Source organism: Ornithorhynchus anatinus, chromosome 17, assembly GCF_004115215.2.
Source record: "Ornithorhynchus anatinus isolate Pmale09 chromosome 17, mOrnAna1.pri.v4, whole genome shotgun sequence".
NCBI lineage: Eukaryota > Metazoa > Chordata > Mammalia > Monotremata > Ornithorhynchidae > Ornithorhynchus > Ornithorhynchus anatinus.
In genome coordinates this window covers 37,753,218-37,765,269 of record NC_041744.1, presented here as the reverse complement: position 1 = coordinate 37,765,269, position 12,052 = coordinate 37,753,218, and the positions used below count along the sequence as shown (strand labels likewise).

Below are 12,052 nucleotides of genomic sequence, written 5' to 3'. Positions count from 1 at the left end.
AAGCACAGACTTGAGAGAATAATGAATTACAAACTGTGAATCACAAGATCTGCCCAGGCCGGTCCTCCCCACTGCTGGATGGGTTGGGTTAGCTACGGCACGACTTTGGGGAGGGCAGGGAGAGTTTGGGGATGCTTGGGCAACTGGAGTTGGAGCCGTGGCGCTCTACAACCTCGGGAGAGACGTGCGCGGGGCTCTGCCTCGACCGAGCACTCTACACACATGCAGGTATGCACACGGGTGGGTGCACGTGTCCTGGAAACCTGCAAGATGACACTGCTGACATTGAGTGAGACCCTATCTCTCAAGAGAGGTGTGGCTGAAAACATACTTTGGAGAAACTGACAATCCACTCCGCGACAAGCCGGGAGAAAGATTTCTTCCTTGCGCGCTAGTTAGCCAAATGCCTTAAGTGTAACCTTTTAGGAATCTGGATCTTCCCAAATCTGCTACTTAAAGAGAGCCACCTCTCTCTGCCAACGACGTTTACTGAGGACCTGCTGTGCGCAAAACATCGTACCCCGCACAGAAGACAGAGCTTTAGAAAAGTTTCTAATTAAATGGGGGAGACAGCCAAGTGGACATATTCTTCTGTCTGCTTCTGAAGCAGTTTGGAGAGAGGGGAAAGGCTGGATTTTACAGATGCTGTGAAGGTCGAACTGATGGGATGCGGTGACAGATTGAATACTTGGGTTGAGGAGCACAGCCTAGTGCCCGGGCCTGAGAGTCAGAGGATCTGGGTTCTCATCCTGCCTCTGCCACTTGTCTGCTGTGTGACCCTGGGCACGTCACCTCTTTACCTCAGTTACCTCCTCTGTAAAATGGGGATTAAGACTGTGAGCCCCATGGGGAACACAGACTGTGTCCAACCTGATTTGGTTGTATCTGCCCCAGTGCTCAGTACAGTGCCTGGAACATAGTAAGTGCCTAACAAATACCATAAAAAAGAACAGAGGGGTGAGTGGGGGATAAGGCCAAAGTTACAGGCTTGGGAATCAGGGAGGATGGTGTGGCAGGACGAAAAACAAGACTGCAGAGGAGGAGAGAGATCGGGCCTGACGATGTCAAATTAGGGTCTCATGCGCATAAAGATGATAGCTGAAGCCACGGGAGCGAGTGAGTTCTCTGCAGGAGTGGATGGAGATGGAGAAAACAGAATTGAGCCTTGAGGGACTCCCACAGATGATGGGAGGTGGAGGAGGAGCCTGCAGTGCTGGGGGAGATACAAGATCATCACTTTCGACACAGCCCCTGCCCCACCTGGCCCTCACAGTCTATGTAGGAGGGAGATCGGGCACTGAATCCCCATTTTCCAGATGAAGAAACTGAGGCCCGGAGAGGATAAGCAACTTTCCCAAGGTCACACTGCAGGCACAGGGCCTAGCCTAGTGACTCCCACTAGGCTTTGTTGTTTCTCCGATTTCTCTTCTCTAGAACTCAGGGCCCAGGGAGCTGGGGAGAGAAGACAAGGAGCCCCCTGGCCACAGCTCTCCCGCCCCAGGGCAGTGAGCGCGGCTCCAGAGACCCTTGCAGCCGAGGACCCAGCCACAGCTGGGTCGGGAGACCCAGCCCGGGGCGGGAGACCCCTATAGCAGGTCAGACTTCCCTTAATTTGTTTCAGTTCCCTCTTGGCTTTTTCTTTTTTTAACCAAAGGCTCCACACTGCTAACTCCACCATTTTCTGGCCTGCTCTAACCTCCAAGTCTAGTTTCGAAACTCCCTGATAGTTTGGGATGTTCTTTTGACCTCAGTAGCACTCGTAACAGTAATAACAATAAATCATGGCATTTGTTAAGCGCTTACTCTGTGCCAAGTACTGTTCTAAGCGCTGAGGTAAAAAGAAGGTAATCGGGTTGTCCCACGTGGGGCTCTCAGTCTCAATCCCTGTTTTGCAGATGAGGTAACTGAGGCACAGTGAAGTTAAGTGACTGGCCCAAGGTCACACAGCAGACAAGTGGAGGAGCCAGGATTAGAACCTATGTCCTCTGACTCCCGAGCCCATGCTCTTTCACGTAAGCCAAGCTGCTTCTCTGCTTCTCTCTCATTATTGTACCACTCCCAAACCAAGGCATCCCTCCAGACCTCAAGTTCATTGTGAGGGGGGAACATGTCTACTGACTCCGTCTTCCGAATGCTTAGTACAGTGCTCTGCACACAGTAAGTGCTCAATAGATACCACTGACGGATTGAAGACCATCTTGGATTTAACACGCAACGAACGTCCCGTCCCCACCAGTTTAATATTTTAGAATGGAAAAATAATTTTCCATAAAGCATCTTTTCAAGATCATTTAATTCCCAATCTTATGGCTGTTATCGTCAATGCACACTAAAAAAAAAATGTGGTCGATCATTTGCCCAAATACGTCCCTTCCTTGTAGGCTGTAAGCTCTCCTGGGCAGGGAACGTTCCCACTAATTCAATTGTACTGTGCTCTCCCAAGCACTTAGGTGCTCTGCACATGTAAGGGCTCAACAACCACCCTTGATTGATTCCTCAAATTGAAGTTTACACTGGGCTCTTTTTGCTCTCATTATCCCCGTCTCTCTCGGGTCTCTCCCACAGCGAAAGACCGACATTACTCATTTACACGCATCATCGGCGGGCACTTACCTTAAACTTTGCTCTGAGAGAAAAAAGGAAACATTTATTTATTTTGGGCCAAATCTAGATCAATCAGTCAGTGGTATTTATTGAGAGCTTACTGTGTGCAGAGCGCCAAATTAAGCGCTCAGGAGAGCACTGTACAACAGAATTAGCAGGAACGTTAGTCAAACTGTACTAAATGCTGGGGTAGATACAATGTAATTGGGCTGGACACGGTCCTTTTTCCCACATTGCGCTCAGAGTCGTAATCCCCATTTTACAGAGGAAGAAACGGAGGTGTCGTGGGAGTGACTTGTCCAAAGTCACGCAGCGGACAAGTGGAGCCGGGATTAGAACCCAGGTCCTCTAGACCATGTGACTCTAGTGGCCAGATAGGACACAGTTCTGGAGATAACCGTCTCCACGCACCTGTACCACGGCACCTCTTCAATGGACTATGAAACTGCTTACACTGTGAGTCTCTCTAAATGATTCTTAGATTTCTAGGGAGTCTCAGCAGGATATGGCAGTTGCGTATTTTGAAGAAATGAAGACCGATTAAAAACATTCCAGGAACTAAAGTTCACTGCACAAAAAAACTTCACAATAATGGGGTTGCGTTATTGGAAAACACTGTGATGTAATGAATCGGTGGGAATTAAGGAGTTAGAGTCTCAAACTCCAATTTTTATAATTGAAAAATATTCCGACGATTTAAGAACAGTAGGTACTGAAAACGGATCAAAGATTCCCAATCCATCTTGTCCACTGCCTCTGTCTGATTAACGGAATAGCTACGAACTCTCCCATGTGCCCAGTATAATACAGTAAGTGATCAATGAACCTCACTGACTGACGAAAGAGTTCCCCCTGCCCGTGTGTGCTGGGTTCAGTCTTACTTTCCTCAGCATCTCTTTATTTAGCCGTCTCTTTAAACTGGAAATGTCTGCCGCAGGCCATTTACACTGTGGCAATATTTCGCGGTTAACTGACCCTCCAGTTAGTTCCAGGGTCAGATGAAGTCTAACCCGCCTATCACTGAAGGATCATGGACCCTCCGCAGTGGCCACCCCCAGGTTTGCCAAGAGGCAGGGTTGTAAGCGTCAACGATAATTTGAAACCGCAAGGTGGAAATCCTCTCAATCCAAGGTCAATACAAAGACTTTGGAATCTCTGGGAAAGCGGGAATGGAAGAGTACGGGACCGTTTGCATCTGTTCCCAGGATAGGCCTAGCGTTCCCAGAGTCACCAGCAAGTTACCGCCTGAACAACATCCAAAATGCTCAGGAACAAGTTATCACCTAAACAATACCTGAAACATTCAGGGCTTCCAAATGGCAAGACGAAGAATTAGAGGTAACTGAGACCTTCATTTCAGGTTACCTGTGGCTCCCAGAGGGTGTCCTTTGGAGATCAATCCACCACTAGGGTTTATGACCCATTTTCCTCCATAAGTATTGTCTCCTCTATCAATCAGTTCGCCCGCTTTCCCTACAAGAAAATCAAAACACACACTTCAGGATACACCTTTCTTCCAAATAGCATGGCCCAGGACAGACTAAAATCAGTCTGGTGTGGGAATAGTACAGGGGCAGCCGAATCTCCCCAACCAGAGAACCAGAAACCAAAAACGTAAGACGGCCGACGGACACAGATCGAAACATGACCTTTAACAGCCATGGCAAGAAGGGATCCTTGGAGGGGTGGGGCAGGTGAGGGATGGCCAAGATCCAGAGATTGTGAGGGAATGGGTTGGGGCCGGATGTGGGAGGGGGCTCGACAGCCCTCCCCAGCCCAGACCCCACATGTCAGGGCCCTGCCCCAGCTGCTGAGAGGACAACCTGCTGCTGATCCTGCTTCCGCCTGCTGGGACTACGTCGTCGGCAACGATCACTAGATTGCAGCCTCCCTGAAGGCCAGGATTGTGTCTGTTAACCCCAGCGTACGTACTCCCTCAGTGAAACCTCTCTGTGCTGAGTGCTCCATAGATACTATTGGTTGATTGGTGAAAGTTTCTGACCCAAAAACTACCTACGACTCAGGCTGAGCAGGGATCCTTAAAAGTAACTTGCTACCATGGACGACACGGGCTTGGTCCCACTCTCCTTCCTCCCTGACCGTCATCTTCAAACCACTCCTACTGCTTTCTTCAAAGAAGCTCTTATCCCCCCAGCTTAAAAAAGGTCTCTGGACCCCAGGGCACATTCTGTTTCACCCCATCTCCCTCCTATCATTCCTATACAAACTTTTCAGAAGAGCTGTTGACACCCACTGCTTCCTCTTCCTCTCGTCCAGTGCCCTCCTTGACCCATCCAGCTTCCTCCCCCACCGCTCCCCGAAACAGCTCTCTGCAATGACCTCCTCCTTGCAAAATCCAATGGGCCTCTCTACTTCATCCTACCCCTTAACCGCGGGAGTCCCTCCAGGCTCGGTGCTGGGTCCCCTTCTATCCTCCATCTACACCCACTCCTTTGGGGATCTCATCTGCCTCCACGCCTTCACCTACCACCCCTGTGGGGACGACTCCCAAACCTAAATTGCCTGCCCGACCTCCCAGCAATCTATGGATCAAAGATGATTAGGAATCCCTTACACTATAATAGAAATAATCCCGAGAAAAAATAAAATTCGTTAAATTCAATCTAAATAAAGGGAATTAGTTTCCAGACTCCACCCCCCCCCCCAAAATGATGTTATTGTACTTCATTATATAATGAACTAGTGTAAATTGAGGGAATGTTTTAATTTAATAATGACTGAGTGAGCTAGCCAAGCAATGAAATAAGCATTGGAGTAGATTCAAAATAATCAAGTTGGACACAGACTTTGTCCTCCACAGGCTCACAGTTTAAGGGGGAGGAAGAACAAGTACTGAATCCCCATTTTACACATAAGAAAACTGTTCTATAATATAGAACAGTTCAACTGTTCTACTGCCTGCACGGTCTTTTTCTTGTCCGCATCAGCATGGTCTACTGTAGAAAGTAAGTGCAGATAGAAGGGCCCTGACTGACTGATTTTAAATGACGTCTATCTCGCTGGAGATTGTTTTCGTGTACACTATTTTCCCAATGAATCAAATCAATCCCCTCTTCTAAATGAAATTACCTTCAGGACAGAGCCCCAAAGCTTCATAAGTAAGGAGTTCGTTAGCGGAAAAACAGTCGTGAAGCTCGATCACATCAACGTCACTTGGTTTCAAACCCGACTTTTCATAGCATCTCTTGGCAGCTTCTTGAGTCATGTCAAAGCCAACCTGGAAGGACAAGAAAATGTACACTTAGAGCCATCCAAATTCAGTATCGCTCAAACATATGTTTTATGCTTTTTCCCCCAGTAGAAGAGGAAAGGGAACTTTTCCAGGTCCACAAAGAAATGCCATCTTCACACTTCCCGAAGAGTTAGTATGAAGTAATCCTCGGGTGGCAATTCTGAGTATTTGATAATAGTTGTATATAAATATTAGTTATATATTTAGTATAATGTATTCTGTAGACAAACATGTTTCTAGTAAAAAACAATGTACACAGATTGCAAGGAACATGATCCTTTGGGCCATACTGTGCACAAGTGTCTTAAGATGATAAAGATGATAATACTAATAATAGTATATGTGAAGCTATGGATAAGTATGGATAAGGATAAGTGTATGTAAAGCACTTCCACATATGTCAAGCACTGTATTAAGCGCTGAGGTAAATACAAGCCGATCAGGTTGGACACGGTCCACAGGCTCACAGTCCTAATTCCCATATTACAGATGGTGAAATTCATTCATTCATTCAATAGTATTTATTGAGCACTTACTATGTGCAGAGCACTGTATTAAGCGCTTAGAATGTACAATTCGGCAACAGAATTGACTATCCCAAGGTCACACAGCAGATAAGTGGCAGAGCTAAGGGCCTCTGACTCCCAAAAACCATGCTCTTTACTCTAAGCCACACTGCTTTCCACGTGATTAAGATATGAGAGGTTTATATTTGGTGCACAGGAATGTCCTTAATTTGTCCCATTTAAATATACTGGATCACCACTCTACTCTGCAAACTGCTAACATAAAATCCGCCCCCCCAAAACAACTGGGTTCTCCTCTTAGGTGAAACACACATCATCATAAGAAGACCGATACTTTACTAGCTCCATCTAAAGAAATGTGGAAAGCAGGGGGCTTTTCATCGAACCAACTCTTTTTCTTTAAGGAAAGAACTCAAGGGCAAATAAGTGTTCTGCTTGGCCCAATGTTCTATCACCGACGAGGGGGACAGGACACCCAGAGGAAAACTGAGGCCTTGTCCCCTCGACCCCAATCTCCAAGGTCACAATGAACCATTTAACATCGACAGTTTTGCAAACACTGCGAGCCCCGCATGGAACAGGGGCTCTGCCCGACTTGATTATGTGGGATCTACCCCAGTGCTTGGCCTGTAACAAATGCCACGGTAATTATCACTATAATTATAAGTTATTCTTATATTAATAATAGTGAACTTCATTTAAGGTATTTAAATCCAGTTAATATTATCAGTGCTTATTATTTTTGTGTAGAACGTTATGCAAAATATAGATAATACACGATACAACGATGAGCGCTTTTAAATCTGCCATTCATTAACTGGGGATAGGCAACTAATTCCTTGCGCTACTAACTAAAAACTAACAACTGCTCCAGCAGACAGTTTTAAGTCTATCAAATGCCTCCAAGGGTCGAGCAATCCACCTAGACTGCCAGCTCATTGTGGGCAGGAAATGTGTCTACCAACCGTGTTATACTGTACTCTCTCAAGCGATCGGTACAGTGCTCCGCACAGGGTAAGCGCTCAAATACCACTAACGAGCCCGCCAGCCAAGCGCACGGTTGACAGAAAGGGGAGGGCAAGGAGGGGTCGGAAGGGCTTAACTGGGGAAGGCCACTTGGAGGAGATGTGATTTTTAGGTAGTTCACGAAGTCGGGAAGAGCAGTGGAATGTCAAATATGAAAGAAGAGGGAATAAGGGCAAGGGGTCAGTGGTGGGACAGAGGTACAGGGAGTAGGTTAACGTTATAATAGCATACTGTGTGCGTTGGGATTTAGTAGGAAATCAGTGAGGGCTTGAGTGAGTGCTCTGAGGCCGACGAGGAGTTTCAGTTTGATGCAAAAGTGCATGGGCAACATTTGAGATTTTTGAAGAGTGGGGAGATAAGGACGGACCGGTTTTTCAGAAAAACGATCCAGGTAGCAGAGTGAGGTATAGGCTGCAGGATTTGGATGGAGAGGAAAGGCTAGAGTCTAGAGACGGTGTGAAGTTGAACCGACAGGACTTCACAAAACAGACCGAATGTGCGGGTCGGACGAGAGGGACGAGCCGAAGATGACGCCAGGGTTCCAGGCTGGTGAGACAGAGGGAATGGCGGTGCTGTCTATGGGACAGGACAGGCAGGGAGAGGACAGAGTTTGGGTGGGAAGATGAGGAATTCTGGTTTGGGCATGTTAAATCCGAGGCGTTGGTGGGACGACTAAGTAGAGATGTCCTGAAGGCAAGAGAGAATTGCGAGACTGCAGAGAGGAGAGAGGCTCTATCAAAAGATTTATTGCCTAAACTGGATTATCCACCCAACGTTTTCATCTCATTGACCCACCACCATAGAGCACTTAATAAAAAGATTGTATCGCGTCTTATGTGAGATTTATTTCCTACCCGGCCTGCCGGAATCATTATCTTTTTCAGATCCAACACTTTGCTGTTAATTTTCTAGAAAAGCTGAACCCACAGCTCGGCCTGGTCATTTAGTCCCTGGCAAAGCAGCAAAACTAGGATATACTACACAGTCCATTTGGCCTAGACAACTTGAAAACACAACTGTATTCAAAGAGGAACAAAACTGAATCATGGCCAGTCCGTTGGATTTCCCTCTCCTCTTACGCTCATGGTTCTTTAAAAGGTGTCATACTTTTGTACTGCACTCTCCCAAGCGCTTAGTACAGTGCTCTGGCACACAGTTTGCACTTAATAAATACCACTGATGACGATTCATTCGCTGCAAACGGAGGAGTTTAATTCCTCAACTGGCCCGCAATCAGAAAATACCAGTCCCCATTTTCCTGCGCTTCTATTAAGGGGTGTGAAGGAACGACCCAGTGGGAAACCTGGTTTTCTGTTGCTCCTTTTTTCACATGGTATTTGTTAAGGACTTAGTCTGTATCCTAAACGCTGGGATAGATACAAGTTGATCAGGTTGGACAGAGTCCCTGTCCCAGCTGGGGCTCATAGTCTTAATCCCCATTTAGCAGAAGAGGTAACTGAGGTACACAGAAGTGAAGTGACCGGCCTAAGGTCACACAGCAAACAAGTAGTGGAGCCGGGGTTAGAACCCAGGTCCTTCTGACTCCCAATCTCAAGCTTTCTCCATTAGGCCATGCCGTTTCTGGCCATGCCGCTTCTGCTATTCCTTCCTGCGTTATCCTTGACTCGTCTCTCTCATTCTACATACGTACACATTCAACCTATTCCCCAATCCTGTCGGTCCTACCTTCACATCACGTTAAAATCCACCCTCTCCTCTCAATCCATACCGCTTCCAGGCTGATCCAAGCGCTTGTATCCCACCGTGACTACTGCACAAACCTACTCGCTGCCCTCTCCGGCTCCTGTCTCTCCCCAATCCAAGCCATACTTCACTCTGCTGCCTGGATCATATTTTGAAAAATAACATTCAGTCCACATCTCCCCATTTCTCAAAGAGCTCCGACAGTTGCCCATCTAACAGCAGAAACTCCTCACCATCACCACCAGCCCATTCATAACACTCCTCTACACCAAACTACCCACTATCCAACCCCATTTGCTTGTAACCACCCCAGCGCTTAGTACAGTGCCTGGCACATAGTAAGCATTTAATACTATTATTGCTATTATTAATAACCTTGATCTTGTCTGTCTCACCACCAACCCTTTGCCATGTCCATCTTCTGGAACTCCCTCCCACTTCATACCTGGCAGACTATCACTCTCCCCACCTTCAAAGCCTTATTAAAATCACATCTCCGCCAAGAAACCTTCTCCAACTAAGCTCTCATTTCCCCCATCCCATCTGCCCTCCCCTATGCTTTTGGGTCTGTACTCCTTGGACACTTTGATAATCACCCATCTCCCACCACTTATGTACTTACCTTGTATTCATTCATTCAGTAGTGATTACTGAGTGCTTTCTGTGTGCAGAGAACTGTACTGAGCGCTTGGGAGAGTACAGTATAAAAAGGGACACATTCCCCGCCCACAACGAGCTAACTCTCCTTATACCCTGCTATTTCCCCTATCTGTAATTTACCCCCCTCTATATTGTATCCTCCTTGTGGGCAGGGATAATGTCTAAATCTATTGCACTGCACTCTCCCAAGCAATTGGTACAGTGCTCTGCACACAATACCATCAGTTGATAGATTAGAATTGCATCTTCTCCAAGAGACCTTCCCCAACTAAGCCCTCATTTCCTCTACTCCCACTCCCTTCCATGTCACTTGGATTTGTAGCCTTTAAGCCCGTGATATTCACCCCACCCTCAGTCCCACAGTACTTCTGGAACTTTTCAAGTCTTTTCCCCCTTCTACTGACAATTTCCTGTGGGCAGGGAACATGCCTACCAACTCTGTTGGCCTACACTCTCCCAAAGCACTTAGTACGCAGCTCTTGTACACAGTAAGCACTCAAATACCATTAATGGATTGATTCTGCCTCCCCCTTCTTTGTGAGCACTGCCCAGTTATAGAGAATAGCTCCAAACTCGAGGCTCCCTTCAGAGTTGAAGGGATCTCTCCGCACTGACAGATCGATTCCGTGCAGCACACAGCGAGTAGCACCAAGCAAATGGTTGCTCTCAAAAAGAAGAGGAACGAAGCTTTCTACAAACCATTTTAATACAACTGTCTTCGAACGAACTCGAGAGATCCGTCATCATCTCCTGCGCCACGATTTCCACGGCTTTGAACTCCAGCCCGTGCTTCCTCACGAACGCTTCGCTGGCCAGAACTGCCGCTGCGGCCCCATCGGACGTCGGACTAGGCGGAAGCAAACGGGATCAGCCCTGGGATAAATACTGCGTCCAAAGTGAGGAGTAGGTATAATCTTACTGATTAAGGACTCAGTGGGGGGCAGAGCACTGTGCTGAGTGCTGGTAGAAAAACACAAATGTGAGTTGGGCACGGTCTCTGACCCTCCAGGAGCTCACAACCTAAAAAATGACACAGGAAATGGTTTGGCTGTGGACGTAATAGGGACGATGAAATAATATTAAACACAAAGCAAAAGCAAACATGATCAACTCTGGGACTCTGTTTGCCAAGTGAGAAGTAGTTATGATCGTGGTGATTAAGCACTGACTGTGCGCAGAGCACTCTGCTGAGTGCTGGGGGGAAAAAATACACAAAAGGGAGTCAGGGATGATTCCTGGCTCTACAGGACCTCACAATTTAAAAAAATGTGGGGAATGGTTTGGCTATGGGCACAACAGGAAATATGAACCATAAAAATTGAAAAGCAAAATATAAGAGGAAAAGGCTCAGAGGCCGAAAAAGACTGACAGTCAGAGAGTCCTATAGGGGCATGAGGGTGCTGAGGCCGGTCACAATCCCAATTTCCCAGACTTCTGCAGCCCCGAAGCCCTCCCTCACAGGGCATATGTCAGGAGCTGGGGCCCTGGGAAACGCACTAGGAAGGTGGCAGGGATAACCCAAGTCAGGAAATTAACAATAGTCCCCTTCAGGAGTTAGCTTCATTATATCGGGAGCGGGTTTTCCCTTTCCTTCGATGCTGCTGACTGAGGTCAATACACTCCGTCGGTACACTGCCTCTAGACTATAAGCTCGTTCTGAGCAGGGGGGAATGCTTCTCTTTACTGTTGTATTGTACTCTCCCAAGCACTGAGTACACGCCCTGCACATCGTAAGCACTCAGACAATTCGACTGACTGACGGATACTTAGTGTCCCCTCCTGAGGGTGGGCAAGGAAAGAGGGAGAAGGAAAAATTCCAGTCTGTCAGTTCCTCAGCAAAGGATTAGTTGAGGAGGGAAGACTGAAACGACGATAAGAGGGTCGGAGATTATCTGTAGCTCTATGAATGATATTTATTAAGTGCATACTAACAGGCCAAATCCTGTGCTAAGTGCTGAGGCAGGTAGAAGATGATCACGACTGAGCCTGGTCTCGGTCCTACTCGGCACTCAAAGTCTAAGAGGGGAGGTGAACAGGTATTTTATCCTCATTTTTCAGTTGAGGAAATTGAGGCCAAGAGAAGTAACTTGTCCGAGGTGCGACGGGAACTCAGAAGCAGAGCTGGGGTGACACCCCAACTCTGTCCCTCACAGTCCCACGCTCCTTCTACTATGCCACACTGCCTTCCTTTGTACCCGCACATTTTCTGACAGACACTAACTACGAATAACTGAGAGTAGACCAGCGGCCACTACTCCTAACTAGATCTGAGGAGGAT

General features: G+C 47.2%; 1 protein-coding gene across 1 annotated transcript in view; it reads right to left on the bottom strand.

Moving 5' to 3' along the window:
• The window catches only part of SCP2 (sterol carrier protein 2), a 91,299-nt gene that overhangs the window by 35,609 nt on the left and 43,638 nt on the right, over positions 1-12,052 (bottom strand). The window contains exons 10-12 of the mRNA XM_029081836.2: positions 10,474-10,621; positions 5,695-5,842; positions 3,970-4,077 (exon numbers count right to left, since the gene is read on the bottom strand). Of these exons, the coding sequence (XP_028937669.1) occupies positions 3,970-4,077; positions 5,695-5,842; positions 10,474-10,621 (404 nt within the window). The remainder of the gene's footprint in view (positions 1-3,969; positions 4,078-5,694; positions 5,843-10,473; positions 10,622-12,052) is intronic.